Source organism: Xiphophorus couchianus, chromosome 13 (assembly GCF_001444195.1).
Source record: "Xiphophorus couchianus chromosome 13, X_couchianus-1.0, whole genome shotgun sequence".
In the NCBI taxonomy this organism is placed as follows: domain Eukaryota; kingdom Metazoa; phylum Chordata; class Actinopteri; order Cyprinodontiformes; family Poeciliidae; genus Xiphophorus; species Xiphophorus couchianus.
In genome coordinates, this window is record NC_040240.1 from 29,881,313 (window position 1) to 29,902,984 (window position 21,672).

The 21,672-nt window shown below is 38.6% G+C and overlaps 1 protein-coding gene across 2 annotated transcripts in view; it reads left to right on the top strand.

Moving 5' to 3' along the window:
• Window positions 1–21,672, top strand: part of trappc9 (trafficking protein particle complex subunit 9) — a 210,999-nt gene that overhangs the window by 58,333 nt on the left and 130,994 nt on the right. For both annotated transcript variants that reach the window (XM_028036159.1, XM_028036160.1), the window contains 2 exons: window positions 6,418–6,570; window positions 21,001–21,119. In XM_028036159.1, coding sequence (XP_027891960.1) covers window positions 6,418–6,570; window positions 21,001–21,119 — 272 coding nt within the window. The remainder of the gene's footprint in view (window positions 1–6,417; window positions 6,571–21,000; window positions 21,120–21,672) is intronic.

Genomic DNA, 21,672 nt, shown 5'->3' on the forward strand with positions numbered 1-21,672 from the left:
GCTCAGCAAAATTTGCTATCGTGACAGGCCTACCGCCTGCAACCAGTTTTCTAGGTTCTTTTCAGAGAAAATTCAAAAAATCAGAGGATTAATCTGCACATCCACTATAAAGTCAGTACCAATGCTGTGACCAAACAAAACAAATACAGGAAAAATGACCCAATTCCAGCTACTTAAATATAAAACCCTACAGGAAATTATAAGTCAACTAAGCTCAAGTTCCTGCTGTCTGGATGTTTTACCCACACATTTCTTTAAGAAAGTCCTGCCTTTTATTGCTGCTGATCTGATCCAGATAGTAAACTCATCGCTCTCATCAGGCGTTTTCCCCCAGGCTCTGAAAACAGCAGTAATCAAACCACTTATAAAAAAGAACAATCTGGACAAATCACTAATGCAGAATTACAGGCCGACCTCTGACCTCCTATTCATCAGCAAAGTTATTGAAAAAGCTGTGTAAACAATTAACTAGCTTCCTAACGATAACCAACCTCTTTGACTCCTTCCAGTCTGGTTTTCATGCTCACCACAGCACAGAGACTGGCCTAGTCAAAGTGTTCAATGACATCCATATAAATACGGACTGTGGGAGAACCACAGTGCTGGTTCTGTTGGACCTCAGTGTTGACCATGACATATTACTGAATCGACTGGAGAGTTGGGTCGGACTCTCCGGTCCAGTGCTTAACTGGTTTGAATCCTACATAAAGAACAGGGATTTCTTTGTTTCAATTGAAAACTTTTCATCAAAGAGGTCAAAGGTCACATGTGGGGTACCCCAAGGTTCAATCCTAGGACCCCTTTTATTCAATATTTATATGCTCCCACTAGCTCAGGTTATAACAGGAAATAATATTAGCTACCATAACTATGCAGATGACACACAGCTCTACATTACGATGTCACCAGGTGACCTTTGACCCCATCCAATCACTGAACAGATGCTTAGAACAGATAAATGTGTGGATGTGCCAAAACTTTCTCCAGCTGAACAGAAACAAAACTGAAGTTATTATTTTTGGACCTAAAGAGGAACGATCTAGAGTTATAGATCTAGAGTTATAGATCTAGAGTTATAGATCTAGAGTTATAGATCTAGAGTCAATACACAGCTTCAGTTATTACAACTAAAAACCAGCGATCAGGCCCGAAACCTGGGAGTAGTGATGGACTCTGACCTGAACCTCCAGAGCCACATAAAGACAGTTACAAAGTCGGCCTTCTATCACCTGAAGAACATTTCCAGGATTAAAGGACTAATGTCTCAGCCAGATCTAGAGAAACTCATCCATGCCTTCATCTTCAGTCGTATTGATTATTGCAACAGCGTCTTCACAGGTCTGTCCAACAAATCAATCAAACAGCTGCAGCTGATCCAGATGCTGCTGCTGGCGTTCTGACTAAAACCAGGAAGATAGAGCACATAACACCAGTTTTAAAGTCCCTCCACTGGCTCCCTGTAGCTCAAAGAATAGACTTTAAAATACTGTTGTTAGTTTATAAATCACTGAACGGCTTAGAACCACAATACATTAAAGATCTGCTGTTGTTGTATCAACCTTCCAGACCTCTCAGGTCTTCTGGTTCTGATCTGCATCCCCAGAACCAGAACCAAACGAGGAGAAGCAGCTTTCAGCATCTATGCACCACAAATCTGGAACAAACTTCCAAAAAACTGTAAAACAGCTGAAACACTGACTTTCTTTAAATCTCAACTAAAAACCCACCTGTTTAGGATTGTATTTGAAATGTAATCAATTACAAATTTATTGATGTAACTTGACTTAATGCTGTGTTTTGATTATTGATTCTATGTTGCATTGTGTTTCTGTGTTTGATATGATGTAAAGCACTTTGAAATGCCTTGCTGCTGAAATGTGCTATACAAATAAAATTTGATTGATTGATTGATTGACTTCACTTCCAAGGTTTGGAACGACAAAACCTGGAAGTGATTGGAAAGCAAACTCCGCTCTGTTATTTGGACTCTCTGTTGGAAGCTGGAGCACATTCGGTGGTAATCATTTTTGATTTTTCAGATTTTAATATAAAGTGTACACATACAGGGACGTCTTGTTGCCAACTTTGCCCAAAACTGCTGGTTAATTGCTAGCCATCTGGCAACCCACAAGTTTAGTCATTAATTTATTTTCCTCTTCAGGGGTCACTATCTTTTGAATCTTCTCTTTGCTCCTTTCTCTCTGCCAAGCCTCGATCAGCTTTTCTTGCTTCCAATTTGTTTTTGAGCTCTGATGGTTGCTGATAATCATATTGGTATTCATATTTTTTAATGCACCTTGATTTATTTGGAGCTTTGCATACGAACAGCATCCCCTGCTCAACACCTGGCGGTGAAAAGAAAAGCTGTTATTTACAATCTGCAATTGTGTTACTGGGGGCAGATGTAAACAGCTTGGTCTATTCATAGTGCATATATTATTGATTTGACACATGCTCATGGAAACCATCAACAGGGTTTCTCACTTATTACAAAGCTGCACAAACACAGTTGTTTGAAGCAAAGCCCACCCAGGAGGAGATACATTTGTCTTTGCAGAAAAGGTGAAACGAGTGCGATAAGGATTGTTCCTTTGCTGTCATCTGTTTGGAAACTGTTTGGGTAAATATTAATAAAACTTTGTAGAAATTCAAAGCACAGACCACATACATTTTTTTAATTACCGTCCTATTAATTTTTTTTAAAAGGCCTTGCCTGAGAATTCATTTACCATGTGCCATCTGGTAGTATAATAAAACTTTATTCATAAAGAAATAAATTTATTTTCATGTGTTGTATGTGAGTTTGGTCAAAAGTTTACATACACTCATTATTGGAAGTTTAGGCTTTCATTTGAACTCATATTTTTTCCAGGACAAAATGATCATATAACAAACAATTTGAGTTATTTTTTCTTAGTTTATGTTTAATGGTGACCCTGTGTACCAGTCCATTCATACACGCCTGCTATTTTTGGGTAAATGTCCCGTAGCAAGTTGGCAGGGAATCTAGATGCTTTTATTGGTCATCAATAAGCTTCTGGCATAATTCTGATTGGATACTTTCTGTCAGAATTGGTGGAGCTTATTTAAGTTGATGTTTCATGAGAGCTCACACATGCAAGACGAGGCAAGGCAAGGCACGGTCGTTTGTCCAGCACCAGTCATACAAATTCAAGTCTAAAGGGCTTTACAGGGCATCAAAAATAAAATGACTAAGCATAATTATTATCACACTTCAAACGGTTCATTAGTCAGATTCTGGTTTTTATGTCTCACCATGATTCTTTTAAACAAATATCTTGTCATTCAGACAAATAGTTCTATCTTCGTCTCTTTTCTTTCTGCTTCCATGTTGTTTGACTTCTGATTCTCGAATTCTAACAGTGAACAACTAAATCATACTTTACCTATTATTAGATTGAGTTAGACTTTAATTTGGGCTTTTAAAAGATAAAAAAATGCATTAAACGAAACTTTTAAAGTATTGAAGCAGAATATTTAGGACACTTTTCTTACATTTTGTATGTCATATATGATTTAGAGATGCACAAAAGCAAGATCTTACAATTGTTGGACTGCCTGATGAAATACTGTTTAGAGGGTAGATTCCAGTAAAAACCACATGTCATAACAAACTGGGTTCCCCAAGGTTGTGCGACTGACCCACACACATTTTTTTTTCATACATGAGAAATTTTTATCTCAACATTCCTGTCAAATTTATACCCCTCTGATATGTTGAAAAGAAAAACTAAGTACCTCCATGTTATTCACCAGTTTCTTTTTCTTTCAGATCATGTCTCTCTCATTATGAGTAGTTTGAAATTTTGACTGATTACTTAATTCTTGATTTTTTACAGTTTGCAGTGAAAGAAGAAAAACCTCTTAAAGTCTTTTTTTGTTTTTGTTACCATAAAAACTTGTTGGTGTTCACTTTTTGTCCACGCGTTGCTGTGTGACGTCACCCTTGCTAGATCCCGCCCCATCTCTCTGCTGGAGGGCAAAACACTACTTGCTGGCAATGACTACCATTTGCTTTAGCTGTCAAGCTGTCTTCATAAGACGCTTAATCTTAAATGTATAAAAGAAAAAGGGATGCAGTGCTTTGTTACCAATAGTCAACACTACGACCACAAAATAACAAGGTTAGGAAAAAGTTTGTTGTGGCCATTTATGCTAAGTTTTGCAAATTGTAATTTCTACCAATTTAGTTTTCCTCTTTGGGCAGTTAGAATATATTTAAGTTAGTTTAGAAAAAAAAATTGTAATTAATTTGTATATTTGGAATTGTTTAGATTACTTTGGTAATTGTTAGACCCTCCCATTAATTTGAGTAATTAAGAACACACTGGGTGCTTGGTGGAAGTCTATTGTTTGGTCTATTGTGTTGACGGGAGCTTTTGTAAAGGATTTTTTTTTACCACTTTTTTGAGCTTGAAACATCAAATTAAGATTTTTCTTTTTGCTTTTAACTAAGTTGTAAGACATTTTTAGTAATTATTTTGTCACTATTTTTTCAAGAAATTAAAGCATGTTGGAAAGCATGCATGCAAATCAAACCACCTGTTGCCACCCGCGGCCTCTGTTGGGATTTTTGGTTTTGAAACATGGAAGGCTGCGTCAAAGTTTGAATAAAAAACGTAGAGGGGGAGAGGGAAGTGATCACAGCAATCACTTATTAATAATTTCAATAATTATTAATTATTGTTTTGCTCTTTGTGTAAGAAATGTTTGTGTGTTTTTTTAATGCAGAATCCTGACACATTAGTGGGATTGTTGTCAGTCAGTTGCTATGGCAACAACTCTGTGTGTAGCGCAGCCGGTGCAGAGGGCGAGAAAATAAAAATAGAAGTGGTTTGAGTTGTTCCAACGGTTTTTCTGCATCATTTCCCTTTTATTAAGGCATTTTAAGTATTTACTGTCTACATCTGGCTGAACTGTGACCTATTTCATAAACCTTACATACAGTGGGATGGTATTCTTCTCTCTTTCATGTTGTCAGACACTGATTTATTTCTACCGACGTTATTTTCAAACTCTTTCCATTTTACTTCCAGAACTCCGTCAGACATGGAGCTTGGTGGTGTTCGTTTTGTTTGGATGTACCTTTCATCTACTGTACTCTGGTCCTGCTCACCTCTCCTGGTCCTCCTTCCTCCTTAGATGTAATCCAGTGTAGCCTTTGGACCGGCAACAGTTGAGTGTCTTTCTGTGGCGCCGAGTTCTCTTTGGGAAGCGAATGAATAAAAGATGAGAAGAGCCTAAACAGGAAGACATCTGTTGTGAAACAAACATTCCATTACTCTTTCTGCCACCGTACAGACACAGCCATCTTTTAATATATGACAGCTCCCCATTTCACTTAAATACATGTGTATCCAAAAAATAAAAAGAATACTTGATGGATGACAAACGCCTTCTCCTAATGAGTAATGGGTTATGTGGCATTTAATAGGTGTAAAAATAAAGTGAGCTGTCTTTGATTCACTGGAGACTGAACACCTTTTACTCTTGCAGCCATGCTTCCTGTAAACACATCATTTTACTCAGGTTTCCTGTTAAATACTTGGACATATCCAAATATATAAGCACAAAGTACAGTACAGCACAGAGGAAACAGCTGATAGAACATTGAATATAGATAAGACAATAAGATAATCTGAAAGTATTTTTAATTTATCTTGTGACATAAAGGATTTCTCTCATCAGTAACTCTGGTTGCTGTAACCCATTTTGTGTAATTAATTGCTGCGATAATTGTAATGACATCCACTATATAAGCTTTTCTGCTTGTTAAGTTTCAGCGCCTGATGCTGCACAGCTGAGTAAACGACCTTCTGTCCCAGAGATGTATTTTAAATCCTCCTCCTGCTTTTCTGGCTGCTCTGTCTCTCACTTCTTCACTTTTAATTCAATCCAAGAGCTCCGCCTTTATGAATAATTAAGGCAAAGAGTTATTCCCATGAATGTTTATTTAATGGCGCCCTCGTTCACATCTTCTCTGAGGATTTTTACGGGTTTTGGTGATGAATCGAGCCAGGACGTGTAAACCGTTGTTCCCGCCAAGAAGTGGCCGTCTGCAGCTCAGCCCGCGTTTGTGTGCGAAGCGCGCCGTCCTTGCCTTTCCCGCGGCGTCTCCTCCATCAGGAGTGGCTCACCTGCACAAGCAGAACGCATGCTTTATTCAGGTGATGTTTCATTCATTCGCTGCTCCTGGCTGAAGTGGATGCAGCTGAGTCATTCGTCTCCGTCAGACGGGCCGGGAGGCGTATGTTACCGTCTGGTGACGGGCGTGGAGGACGTCGCAGAGACACAGACGCACTTTGTAGTGTTCACATGCAATTAACACCCCGCCACCACCTCTCCCATTTCTAAATGTATCGTTTTTGTTTGTTTGTTTTTTCTTTGTTCCTGCAGACAAAGTGTTTGGCAAATTTCTGAGTTGGGATATAGAGGAAGCAGTGCGTCAACTTCCGCTTAAGCCGGGCCAGACTGTGAGTCTCACTATCGGCATCAAAGTCAAGCTGGACTTCTCCGGTCAGGAGAACCTGCTGCAGGACCTGAATGATGGTGAGTGGACACCTTCGATGTTTCTGCCTCGTTTTGCATCGCAATCACCAACTTGAATGTTTTTATTAGGATTTTCTGTGATACGGTAAGTTCTGCTGGACGATAAATTGTCCCAAGAGTTATTGCAATAAACGATGATAATGTTGTTTTGAGAACATTTTCAAGCAATGCATTGATACTAGAATAGTAATGTAAGTTTGCAATTTAATGCTATAAAGAACACTGAAACTGTAAGACATTTTAAATGTCCAAAATAAAAACACAACAACCAAAAGCAACAAACACAAAGGATATAAAAAAACAGACATAACCATAAAACCATAAATAAAATGGATTATGACATCTCCGTAACAAAATTACCCTTCAAAAATAAATGACCATCAAGGAAGGCCATTTTAATTCGTCGTGCAATTCATTGATTATTTGCTTGTTGCGACAGGGTTAATTGTGGGAGGCTTAGTGTTTAGTCACACAAAATCCCAATAAAAGATATGAAACTTTTTGGCCATAATATGAATAAAAGTAAAAAAAAACAATTAAAGTGACTTGGATTCATCTGTACAGCACTGTGCACTGGACAGAAAAGAGATGTAATTATGCATACCTTCATCTTTTGTGACCCATTTTTATTTAATATAAGCAAAGTCAAGTTGATTTATGAAGAACATTTCAACAGCAAGGCAGATCAAAACACAATACAGTCATCAGTTATGAAACATTACATTCTGTCAAATGTCATAATCCAAATCATCAAGCAAATGCATATCAGATATGATGATCAATGTTCCACTTACTATTAATCACAAGCAACTCTAAACAGGTGGGTTTTAAACCTTATTTTAAAGGAACTCAGTAATTCAACGGAGATCTATAGTAATAAATATTTAGCTGCAGTTCTTTTAATATACATCCTGTAATCATACATACTGGAAACAGAAACCTCTCCTCTTCTGCTATGGACTATTGTTGTTATTTTTAGGAGTACATGTGCTCCTATTAGCTGAATGTGCTGTTCTACATGGAAAGACTCTGCCTCCTCTTATTTAGGATTCAGCAGCGATAGCATCAAGGGTGAAGGTCTGTGCATCCGAGTTTCCCCTCCTCGCCCGTACAGTAGCTTCCTCACTTCAGAGCTAGATTTTATCAGTTTGAATTAAAAAAAAAAAAACACCTAGCCAAACCTTCTTCCCAACCTCAGAGCTCATTCAGTGCGTTCTGCCACAGTTCATTTTCTAACCTCTCCGGCCCGTTTTTGCAGCTGTCGTCTTCCTCCCTCTTCACACTGTCGAGTGTCTTTATTACAGACGCTCACGGGCTGATGAATATTAATGTGAGGCGGACCCGCTCCCGCCGAGTTTACTTTAGAGGGCATTTGCATGTGGATTCAGACGACTGGGAACGCAGACGTGGGCGACGCCGCAGCGGCACGCTAGACGTGAAGTTGTCGGAACGATACAGTTTGAGCGTTTTAATTAGCCCCGTGATTATCCAGGCCCTGAATTAATGAGATAAGATGTGTTTCCTCCAAATACTACAGCTCTGAATGCAGCTATTCTGGCGACACTATTGGTTTGCAGTTTCAACCAAAGACATTCGATGCTATCTGGCATACACTACATAAAGCGGTCATGATAATTATGTCGGGTTGGTCTACTGATTAACCAATTTGCATAAAGTTGTTGTTCAACTTTGTTTTCTGCATGCCTCTGTACAGGAAGATTACAAAGTTTGCTGTATTTGCTAAAAGAGCACCAGCTTATTATTATTATTATTAAAATTATTTTTTATGGCATAAAATGTTAAAATAACAAACTGTAGCATTGTTATAGCCCCTTACAAAACTATATTCATTCAACAAAAATGTCAATATTTTACTAACGTAGCACACCAACACAGTGTGGAGCAGAGTGATCAGGAAGTGAAATTTTCAACTTTTTCTACAAATGAAGAAAGTGTGCTGTGCTATGCAGCACTCCAGAGTCAATAATTCCATAATACTGATTGAAAAGGTTCTAGTTCCACTGGCAGATGATTCCACAAATATGTGAAAAATTTCACAAGTGAAATAATCTGCCAGTAGAACTAGCACTTTTTCCACCAGTATTAAATAATCATTTGCTTGAAACAAGCTTGCATTTCTCACTTAGAAGTTACTTGTAAGTTAGTGTTGTCCTAATATAAGTGTACTGAGACATTTTCACTTTGAAACTAAAGAAAAATACTTAAGATTTTATTTTTGCATTGATAGTCAGAGGGTCTAAAATTGGATTAAGATCTAGTCACAAACGACGTAACTATATATTGACAAAATATGCAGCATTTCAATTCAAAAACCCTTTTTGCTCCTAAAATATTAGGTAAATAGACGTAAGAGTTCAACCGCACAGATGTTGTTTTTAATATATTATGTAGTTTATTCAAACATCAGATTGGTCCAAAATGCTATGACACCTATTCAGAAGTTATTTAGAAATGAGGACAGTGGATGCTAACATTAGTGTTGGGGACGTCTGTGCTGCTGCTACATGGTTAGCATTGAGAGGCTATTTTTGGCTTGAATAGCTGTGCTGATGGTCTAAGTACATCCTATTTTTTATGATACAAATAAAGTCATATTGTCAAGCTTTTTAAGAATTTTTTCCCCTATAATTGATTTATTAAGAGAAAACATATGTGAATCTTGGTCGTTGCTGTTGGACTTGTCAAACCCGATCTACGTTGACATTTTCAAGACGGCACAGCTCAGACTTCTTTCTGCTGATTCGGAAAGTTGCCCTGCTCTTTAAGCAGCAAAGCAAAATGGACTCAGCCAAGTGTTGATTGTCATTGTTCAGTTTGGCAGCTGTCAGCATTTTACAGAGCTGAGTGAAGAGAGTTGGACATGCTGTAGTGCAGTGGATCCCAACCTCTCCTCTAATGAGAGCTTACCTTCTCTCACCCCGTTAGCAGAGCAATCATGTGCTCACTCACACACACATGTCAACACTCATTATTATAATCATTAGCATGTTTTTATCACATCCAACCCACATGACGTCTTGGCAGCTCATGTCTACAGTAGGTGAAGGCATTGAGTGCTGTTTTTTTATTGTTTATGTAGACAAACTGATAGAGAAAAGTCTTAAGATTTTCAATAGTTTCCATAACAATTTTTTTTTTGGATCAATTTGTTGACAATAGTATTTTTTTGTGTCCCAGAAAAAATATAAAGAAAGTTTTGCACTTTAAATTATGAATTACATATACTAAGTTTGACCTCCTGCATGGCTAAAATATATCAAACAAAGCTCCGGTTTATTATTGGTTCTTTTACTAAATAAAAGTCACAAGTCTTCAGAACATCAAAGGCTGGACTGGAAATAAACACTAATAGGTCTTATTTCAGTCAGATTGCAACATCAAAGGAGTTGATTTTAGTTCAAATCTAATATTTTTGATTGCTAATTTGAAATGGATATTTTCTGTTATGTGCGTGTATTATTTAGGAGTTTGTCTGGATAAAATCAGATAAAATTAGATATCTGATCATTAAAATGTGATTAAATCAGGTGATTCTCGAGAACTGCACCGCTCTTAGGGCCAGCATATCGGTAGCTCTCTCTGCTGTTACTTTTTCTCTTATCGACGGTCGTTATGATGCATAACCATGGTAGCGGCTTTATTTACAACAGGGAGCAGCTGATTAGCATCTCAAATCTCAAAGCTGGAACTATTCCCCCAAATCCCTTTCTAACCAAACAGTCAGACAGAGATTTATAAAGGAGCGGCAAAAGCAAATGATGTGGATTAACAGCGCTTGCCAACAACTGATGGAGTCATCCTGGACATGTTTGACAGATTGTCTCTGCTTTAATTGAGCTGTTAGCATAACAGTTATGTATGACAGTCATACAGCAACAGTGTCTTAAGTCAGACTTTTTCAGATTTCTCCCCGCAATGTCTTTTACGTTAGCACATGAAGGCGCCTCGGCAAGTGGCTCGAATGTTGTTAAAAAAATGGAAAATATAGCAGACACACATTCAGCATGTTCTCGCACCCTTAAAAAGTCTTAAATACTTGTGTCAAGAATAAAGGCCTTAAAATGTCTTAAACTCATTTAAAAAAGTAAGTTTGCCTTAAATATTCTAATAAAAGGTCTTAAACTTTGTCATGACAGTATTATTTAATCTCATATATTCTCAGATTTTTTTTCTCACAGGACTTTTCTGTCACTCGAGGCTACCTGTAACTAGCCGCTAACATACTTTTGCTAGTTGGCTAGCTAGCTTTCTTTTTTTTTACGTCTTTCACGGGTAAATGAACTGCAAATTTTACTTGCTTGGACCTGCAGATACGCTGACATTTGACTGAGCTCAGGGAGCTTTTAGTGGCTTTTTAGTAAAAATCTCTGGAAAACTTCAGCAGCTTCTAGCTGTTTATTGTTGCGCAGGGCCGTACTGTAGACATCTTAGGTCTTAAAAAACATGTTGATAACCCATCTCATCTGGCAGTTTTCAGATGTTTTGTTGTGAAAGAATAGCACAGACAGTAAGGTAATTTTCTTTATAGAGCACATTTTCAGCAAGGCATTTCAAAGTGCTTTAAATAAATTAAGAGTAAATACTAAAAAAACATTAAAAAACAGAAGAAAATCATTAAAAAAACATAACCTAATAGGACAGAGCTAGCACACATACTACTGCAGAGGAAATTTGGCAACTTTTATTTAAATTTTAAGAAAAAAAAAATCAACCTTTAGTCATAAAACAAACGTAATGACTAAAGGTTTTGATGTCGATACATCTTTATAGTAGACATCAATAAACCTCGATAGCCTACATTACTCATTAACTGCTTGGAAACCAATATTTAAAGTTCCCACCATTTGAAGGAATGTGTTGTTTCATCTCCCGCCAAGGAAGTTAAATTAGTTGCTTTCGAAGCTCCAACTCTAAATAAATAGGGATAGTTTTTACAGTTAAGTAATGTGTTTAACAGCTAGGGTTGGAGACCTTGAAAAAGTTCCACAGCCTCAAATTAAGCATTTTAAAAACATTATTTTGAGGGGAGAGAAATCAGCATTTTAAAAATCTATTGTGAACAAAGTGTGTAAATGATTTTAAATTTTTTTTTGTCAGTATAAATATTTATCAGGCAGGGAAATGGTAGCTAGGTCAAACAATAAGTTATGAATAGAAATGCAGAGAACGGCTGCAATAACAACATCTACAGATGACTGAGAGCATGTGGATGAACATGGAAGACGATGCATATGAATGAATTCCTCAGCTCTGCTCAGGTGGAAAGGTCTCGTCTCTTCTTCAGCTCTGCCTTTCTGTAGCTGAGCAGCCTGAGGGGAAACCAGAGTTCACATCTTGTGCGCCTCCCTGGGCTGCAGTCCTGCTGGTGTGTGTGTGTGTGTGTGTGTGTGTGTGTGTTCACAGCAGCTTTGCTCTATATTTAATAGAACTGTAAGCTCAGATATCTGGATGACTGTTCTGGCCGGTTTGGCTCTTGCTATCCGCCGTGCTGCGTTGGAGGATGTTGTCTTTTTATTTGCACACTTCTGAATGTCCACGTGGTTTTTGTTCTGAAATATAGAGCCTCGCGAGAATACTCCTGACCTTTAAACATTTTCACATTCTGCCATGTTATACCAACAAACCTCAATGCATTTTATTATACATATATAGACCACAGAAAGTGGGACTCACTATTCCAGGACATTACATTTTACAAGCTTTTCAATATTTTTAATAGTTAAAACTGAAAAAATTGCCATATTTTGCAGTCAGTTCCCCATTCTAATAACTCCAAAACGAGAATATTAGTGAGGAAACAGATACTTAGGATTTAAGGTTTATATATCATCAAACTACATTTAGGTCTTTTTAAAATTTCTGTTGAATTATTTTGTTGAAATGTAATACAGAATTTGGGCAAAGTTTAAAGATGTCTGCAAAATACTAACTAACTATTAACATATTAACATGATAAACAGAAACAATAGAAAAACATAATTTGTTGTGAACTGTTTTCTAAATAAAGTAAAAAACAAAATTTACGAGCAAAGGAAAGCAAAAATAATTTTACAGGAGTTGAGCAACTAGGTAACACTTAATTTGAAGGGGTGTGCATAAGACCGACATGACACTGTCATAAACATGTCTTAGCAACAGTCATGAACATGAAGGAGTCTTCATGAATGTGTACAGCTCTTGTCATAAAGTGTCATTTGGTAAATAATGACCCTTTTAACACAAAGTTCTATTAAAACTTGCATTAAAAGGCCATTAAAAGTATCAACTTTTCATTAAAGATGTCTTTATTTACCTAATGACACTTGGAACACGAGGGAAAATGAAACTAAAGTATCTATCTTAACACACTAGTATTAAGGCAATACTGTTACTGACTTGGAATCAGGGTCAAGAGGTCTAAGAAAAGAAAAAAAGCCTTTCTGTTGTGTTGGTCAACCATTTAAAATCCCATTTAAAAATAACACCGTTTACTGTTGCGGCACAATAAAATGTAAACTAGTATGAAAACCTTTGCAGCCTAAGTTGTTTGTTGGTAATTTTGTAGGCGTATGCACATCTGGTTTATGCTGATAATCCCTGGCTGGTCCGCAGTGCTCTCTGGGTTTCAGCAGGCGTGGAACGGAGAGGCTGGTCCTTCCCAGTTTATCCCCAGACACAGTTTATCTCTCATTTCTCATCCTGCTTGAAGACCCCACCACACCATAACTCATGATCTGATGAGACTGATATCATCACTCAGGACTAATGGACCTTGACTTCCAGCGTGCTTTATTGTGTTAAATGGTGTGAGTGTGGAAGCTAATGACAGCACGAGTGAAGAGGGTGTCGCGCGCTGCAGACTGGCTTTGCAGCTAACATGCAAGAAACAAACAGTAAAAAGCCCACGAGTAGTTCTGGAAAAAATAATTAAGAGTGTACTTAACATTTAAGGAACATATCGTGGATTAGAGGAACTCTGTCACCTGGTATGTAGTCAGGAGCTGGACTTGTCACACCAAATTGCTTGTCAAAGAAGTTTGCGACTGAAAAATGGAGAAATCAACATCCGGAGCAAAATTGACTCTTGAAAAATACATGCAGAGCTATACTTTCCTCCAGCTACGGCTGTGTGTTTGAGTACACCTTGAGCTGCCTGCAGCAGACTTCATGGCGGATGAGAGCTGCCTTCCGTATAGGAAATGGAGTGGAAAAAGACCGTAGATAAGTGTGCCAGTGGCCAGTGGCCTCACAGGACTGCCAGCTAGTGCAACATTTTGAAGAGAGAAAATATCTGCTCTATTTCATTTTTCAGTGTTCTGTCAAATCAGAGTGCCTGAAGGGTCAAAGGAAAGTCACGGAAAGATGGGGGAAAAAATTGACCCTGAAGGCATTACTTGAGCTGTTATCATACAGTAACTCTTGAACTAAACGTTTTTATTAGGTTTACAACTTTGAATAAGAATTCTACTTTTTGGCGTTCTTATGTGTTGGAAATATGATGTCAAGGAGGGTCATTAGATTTACTACGTCTATTTCATCAGAGAGAATCACCCATGAGATGGGTCATCTCATTTTTAAGGAGGCCTTATATCAACCATAGGAGTATAAGGAGCAGAATAAACTCAGTCTGAAGATAAGGTTCTACTGGACTGGCCACATTTATTGGTTTTTCTGGTAAGGATATGTAAAAAGCCGTAAAAGAATTTAATTTTTTTGTAGTAGCATAATCTTACACTGACAAAGACCTTATTAATACTAGAAGTTAGCACCTAAATCTCAATATACAGTTTAGCATTTCACGGACTCGGGGCAGACAGAGGAATCTTGGACCATTCCTCTTTGCGCAATCTCTCTAGATCATAAAGAGTCCTGAGTCCTGTCTTATGCTTCTGTTTTTCGTCTTACCCTGCAGGTTTTCTATAGATTTTATTTTGCATTCACACAAACCTTATCTTGTCCACTTTAAAGGAACTCTACTTTGTCTAGAGAGTCCAGTTTGTTTGGGGAGTTGTGAACACGCAATCAAACTCTGAAACGGACCAAAAATGCGAACTGTGGTTCGCCTAAAAACCTCTGTTTCAGTTTGGTTGAAGTAAACTTATATATATGAACGCTAAGCGGACAGGAGATCGCTCCAAAAGCAGAAAACTGACTGAAGCACAGTGCATTCTGGGCTTCAGTCAAAGCAAGCACGCAAGGTTAGTCCTATTGGGAAAAATTTCTGATGGTCTTTTGCCAAAGACAAAAGAAAAATCTTACATCTGCTAAAATCTGACAGCCCTCCATATGTAACATCTTGTGGAGAAGGAAGTTGTCCTCTTGTCTTCTTTATAGGTTTTTATGTCATTTCCTTCAGTGGCCCCACAGGCGAGGGAGGGAACAGATTTGACCAAAGGTTTGGTACATTTGACACAGTGTAGTGTGAAAGTGAAACACAGCAGCTGAAAATACACTGCTCAAAAAAAATAAAGGGAACACTCAAATAACACATCCTAGATCTGAATGAAAGAAATATTCTCATTGAATACTTTGTTCTGTACAAAGTTGAATGTGCTGACAGAAAAATCACACAAAAATCATCAATGGAAATCAAATTTATTAACCAATGGAGGCCTGGATTTGGAGCCACACACAAAATTAAAGTGAAATAACACTACACGCTGATCCAACTTTAATGTAATGTCCTTAAAACAAGTCAAAATGAGGCTCAGTATTGTGTGTGGCCTCCACGTGCCTGTATGACCTCCCTACAACGCCTGGGCATGCTCCTGATGAGGTGGCGGATGGTCTCCTGAGGGATCTCCTCCCAGAACTGGACTAAAGCATCCGCCAACTCCTGGATAGTCTGTGGTGCAACGTGACGTTGGTGGATGGAGCGAGACATGATGTCTCAGATGTGCTCAATCGGATTCAGGTCTGGGGAACGGGCTGGCCAGTCCATAGCTTCAATGCCTTCATCTTGCAGGAACTGCTGACACACTCCAGCCACATGAGGTCTAGCATTGTCCTGCATTAGGAGGAACCCCAGGGCCAACCGCACCAGCATATGATCTCACAAGGGGTCTGAGGATCTCATCTCGGTACCTAATGGCAGTCAGGCTACCTCTGGTGAGCACATGGAGGGCTGTGCGGCCCTCCAAAGAAATGCCACCCCACACCATTACCGACCCACTGCCAAACCGGTCATGCTGAAGGATGTTGCAGGCAGCAGACCGCTCTCCACGGCGTCTCCAGACTCTGTCACGTCTGTCACATGTGCTCAGTGTGAACCTGCTTTCATCTGTGAAGAGCACAAGGCGCCAGTGGCGAATTTGCCAATCCTGGTGTTCTCTGGCAAATGCCAAGCGTCCTGCACGGTGTTGGGCTGTGAGCACAACCCCCATCTGTGGACGTCGGGCCCTCATACCAACCTCATGGAGTCGGTTTCTAACCGTTTGTGCAGACACATGCACATTTGTGGCCTGCTGGAGGTCATTTTGCAGGGCTCTGGCAGTGCTCCTCCTGTTGCTTCTTGCACAAAGGCGGAGGTAGCGATCCTGCTGCTGGGTTGTTGCCCTCCTACGGCCTCCTCCACGTCTCCTGGTGTACTGGCCTGTCTCCTGGTAGCGCCTCCAGCCTCTGGACACTACACTGACAGACACAGCAAACCTTCTTGCCACAGCTCGCATTGATGTGCCATTCTGGATGAGCTGCACTACCTGAGCCACTTGTGTGGGTTGTGGAGTCCGTCTCATGCTACCACGAGTGTGAAAGCACCACCAATATTCAAAACTGACCAAAACATCAGCCAGACAGCATAGTACTGAGAAGTGGTCTGTGGTCCCAACTGCAGAACCACTCCTTTATTGAGTGTGTCTTGCTAATTGCCAATAATTTCCACCTGTTGTCTATTCCATTTGCATAACAGCAGGTGAAATTGATTGTCAATCAGTGTTGCTTCCTAAGTGGACAGTTTGATTTCACAGAAGTTTGATTTACTTGGAGTTATATTGTGTTGTTTAAGTGTTCCCTTTATTTTTTTGAGCAGTGTATAGCAAGTGTTGCAACTTTGATCCCCAATTGAACCAAGACTACCGGCCAATCAGGTGAAAACATTTTTAGATCTGGAGACTGAAATGCGCCAGTAGATGGGAGAAATTTCATTTTGTGTGTGGTGAAGCATTTCTTTATCAATTTGACCGTATGTTTTGAGTTACTATTTTGCCCAAGGACCCAGGGACAAACCATTTTTTCTTTTTTGGCAGAGAAGCCCACAGAATTATAGATCCTCTACCATACTTATTGCACATGGGTGCATACTTATTGCACATATATGGTGCTTTTCCATATATACATCCTTTGCGGCCCTAATTTTGATGTAACCTAATGAAATTCTGTGTACACGCGGGCACATTTGTAAATTGGCTTTAATATGCAGATAATTGTGAGCCAAATGCAACCTGTATCATTCAACACATAAATCCTTCGGATAGGGCAGAAAACGGCAAAAAAGAAATGATTCTTAGTAATTCACTGCAATTCGGAGCTGTGCTAAAAACCTTACCATTATTTCTAATGAGAAACTCTCAATCTTTGCTGTTATGTTGAAGAGCTGGCAGCAAGGCGGCCTGTGATAGAAATGCTGAATTCACCCAAATCTCCCTGAGGCCATCAGACACACAACGAGACAGATACTGATTGGGAGGTGGGTGTAAAGGAGGGAGGTTTCGGGGTGGGGGCTGATTGCAAGGCAGTGCCATAGTTAATCACAGCTCCCATTACTCAGAGTCCCTGTGCCACAGGACATGCAGAGTCATGTGTACCTCCTGAAACAGGCCGCCACTCATAAAGGATTCAGATCATAAACTGCATTTTTTTTATCACTCTTATTCCCTTTCTCTGTTTAATCTGCTAGATTATTGTCACATGTACTGTAAACACTTTTAGCAAGCACTAAATAAAAATGTCCCCCTCCAAATGTTTTTGTAAATTCATCTGTACATCTATCAATACTCTAAAAAGTAATCACTGGAAATATTTGTAGGAGCCGTAGAAAGTCCCATTTTTGACTTATAAGTGGAAGAAAAAAAAACTATGGGGTCATTCAGGTTTACATTGTGACTTTATTGTAATCAGCAAATTGTATATTTTACATGTATAAATACATGTCAATATTAATATAGTTAATAGAAATAAGTTATAGTAGTCTGAAAACTTTCTTATTAGACCAACACATCCAAATTGAATATAGTACGCTTTATTTAGCCATAAGCAGCATTTTAAAATAGATTGAAAATATTAATATGGCCTCTATTCATATGCACCCATGCCACTGGGCCTGATTCATCAGCCGGCTACTGGTACAAGAGAGGGTAAACAGGCCATGCTATACCTCCAAACAGAACTCATCAAAGTATATATCTGTTTTGTTAAAGGAAAATCCAATCAAGCTAAGCATTTAGCTAGCTATTTCAGACCAGCTAATTGTTTAGCCGTTGGTCCAATGGGAGGTGAAGGGAGGTGAAGGGCTTCTAGAGTTATTCAGCTTCACATTGAGTAATCATTTGTTTTGTACAGTGACCCATTTGCTTGGAATTCCTCAAGCAAAGTTCTAAAAGACAAAAAAGTGAAAACAGAGATGAAGTGCAGCAATATTGAGTTTTATCTCAGACTGGAGAGGCTTTTAAAGGAGGAGAATAGCTGCAGGCAGAATACTAGTTATTCTGTTAGCATTCTGTGCCAAACAGGATCTTTACCTCCTTTTGTGTTTCAAGGGCATTAAGGTGAGACTACTGTCAGCTGTTCTCAAACAGTAGACCGCCGTGCTTCCTTCAGCTGCCATTAGCAATTAAAAACTAGGTATTTTTTCACTGGGTAGAATTAGTTCAGAGTTAAGTTTAAACTCTTTGATGCCATAATTCCCATTTAAATTCAGTTTTTATTCATAAAGAAGTGTGACCAGTGGGATCCCATACAGTGCATTGCTAAAAAATTCACATCCCATGAACCTTTGCACATTTTGTCAAGTTACAACTGGAACTTTTGGTGCAGTTGAATTTTGTTTTGTGATAAAAGTAGCACATAATTGTGAAGGCCTGACTAAAGATTGCTAGAGAAAATAGAAAACAATGCCAACAAAAAATCACACTCCTGAAGTGTTATATATAAATATATATATATATATTTGGACAGATGAGTCTAAAGTTGAATAATTTGGGCAACAGAAGCGATATGTTTGGCATATACAGCATTCCAGGAAAGAAACCACATGCTAACAGGGAAACGTTCCCTGTGTGCTTCCCTGTTTGCATGTGGTTCTACCGTGAATTCTGCCGTTTGTCAAAGTTCTTAAATTCATGTATCTAAAATGAAGGCCTTAAAATGTCTTAAATTTATTTAGAAAAGATGTTGACCTGAAATTTGTTTGTCACAGATCTTACTTTTTAAACTATTTAATCTCGTATTTCCTATGTAGTTCTTTGTTTCTCCATGTTTGACATTTCTGTCAGGCAAAGGTTTGAGTCATACACAGATATTTTCATTTGTGGCTTCAGGGAGTTGAGGTTACTAAAATACAATTGCTAGCTAGCTAGCTATCATGGTTTGAGCTCAAATTTATTGCAGTTGGCTGGGCGACTTTGCTGCTGTCTGACTCACTTCTGTTGCCAACTGTATGTACTGTTTATATGTTTTATTCATCATCTCACACATTCATGTATTAACATTATTGTTTTGTTTTAAAAATATATATATTTAGTTACAAAAATACTCATAGAAGACTACTTCCAAGTGAAGATAGCTTGCTCTTGGCTCTGAATGAGTTTGCTAAATGTGACTAAGTGGTCAACGCTCTGGAGTCTTTTTATAGTCAAAAATTATTATCATGATCGTTTTGTGTTTCACCAATGTAACAGCACTGACTTCACTTGAAAACACTGTTTCTATGTAAACACCTCTTGTTTTCCCACTTTTTATTTCTGTCAGACTTTCTTCAAACTTAGTCAGTTCTACAAGTAAAGTTCTCACACAGCCTTTTCAGAGTTTTCTGCCTTTGAGTTTGAACAGAGCTGAAGTTGCGTGAGCTGCCTCAGAGTCTGGTAATGTCTCCTATCCGGCGGGAGGGAAATTGCGCTGACGTCAGAGAGCGATATGATTCCTTTGACGTCAGAGCTTAGGCTGTGGGCTTCACATTTTCGGTATTGTTTGAGTGGGTTGAAAGCTGCAGCCCCCGCGGTGGTGCCAAACGCAGCTGCTGATTGTGCAGCTGCTCCTTTGCCTGCACTGCTTCTCTCAAGGTCGGGAATGAAAATGTAGCCACGTGCTCTTTGTGCACAGCACCTTTCATACCCCCGTGATGTCAGATTTTTTATTTTATTTTATTTTTTGAAAAAGGGAACTTTTAATTGCTTTACCAAAGCCAGAGTGAAAATAGGTCCGATATCATTCATAGGGCCTAGTTAGCTTTAGAATAATAGAAGCCAATGTCATTTCTCCAAAGTTTACATATTGATTTCAGTTGATTCTCTAACGCAGGGATGTCAAACTCATTTTCATTTTTGGGTCACATCTAGGTTGTGTGTGTCCTCTAAGGACTGGTTGTGGCAGATTGTATTTTTAAAAATTTATTAAGCTGAAATATGTATTGTAAGTTCTATGAACATGTTTTTTTTGTACATATCTTTTAAATTGTCATGGCTCTACGTGCTGCTCTATTTGTTAATGGTCTGTCTTATGCAGTTTTTTACAAAAGTTACCTTCTGCAGCTCTAATGGACTGCTAATTTGTTAATAAATAGATAATAACTTCTTAAAAATAAATAATTTGGAATATCTTTTCATATTAATGCAATATGGCATTAATAGTGTAGCTAAAAACGGATCAATAAAATAATAGTTAAGCACATAAATGTTATTTTGAGATTCTGCATTAGAGGGTCACATTAAAAGCTATGGAGACCTTGAGTTTGAAACATATGCTCTAACACCTCCATGTCTCTTATTGTGCTATTTTTGTTTTACATCGAGATTATATAAAGGAAATCGTACATAATCAATAGTACATAATCTGTTGTTAAAGATGCACATCTTTTTTTTTTTTAGGAGATTAGTACCAATAGTTTGGTTAGTGTCTGAGAAGCAAGTAGACATCTACAACTTCCTGTTGGGTCCAAAGCAAACACTGTGGGATGGATTTCTTATGCAGTATGGAGTTAATCATGATAAGGGAAAAAAAACTGCTTTTGAGAGAAAAGATGGATAGCCAAAAGTGACTACATTTAATAAATAATGAAAGTGATTCATCATAAAAAGCTCCTATGAAAGCATCATATACAGCTGATATAACTGTGGGAACACCTGCCAGGTGCTGAATAATGATAATCCTTATCTTTATGCTGTTTTTTTTTGTGTGTCTTTTTTGTCTCTTCGTCTGTGATTTGTGTTGTACGTTCAGATGGGATCAGCGTGACAGGTTTGCCGATCACCAGTCCTCTCCGACAAGTCCTGAAGCCCAGGGCCGAGACCAAGGCGGTGAGCAGCGAGTCCGGCAAGGCCGAGTACAGCCACGTTAAGGTAGGCAGAAACAACACTACATGCACACCGTGTTGTTGCCTTCCATTTTCTGGAGAGCTGCAAAATCTAATCCTGCTGCAGTTCTATCTATTTTGGCAAATGATGAATATCTCGGCTTTGAATTTTCCAGAGAACTTTTTGTACCTCCCTGTAGAAAGGACAATGAGCTTATTTTGATGGTATCTTCAGTTGGCTCCAAGGAGCATTCTGTTCTTTCAATCAGAGCTCTGTGAACAGGGTGTCTTCACGTCCTTAAAAAGTCTTAAATTCATGCATCTAAAATTAAGGCCATAAAATGTCTTAAATTCATTTTAAATAAGTAATTCGTCTGCTATTTTTCTTTTACTACTGGTCTTAAATTTGGTCTTGGCCAGTCTGTTTACTCTTGAATATTTAATTTTTTTTGCTTGAATTTTTTGTCAGGCGGACGTTTGAGTCACACGCAGACATCTTCCTAGCTAGCTAGCTTTTTGCGTCTATCATGGGTAACGACAAATTTACCGCCAGCTCGCTGGGTGAAATTTGTATGTTGGATTCAGATCTTAAATTCCAC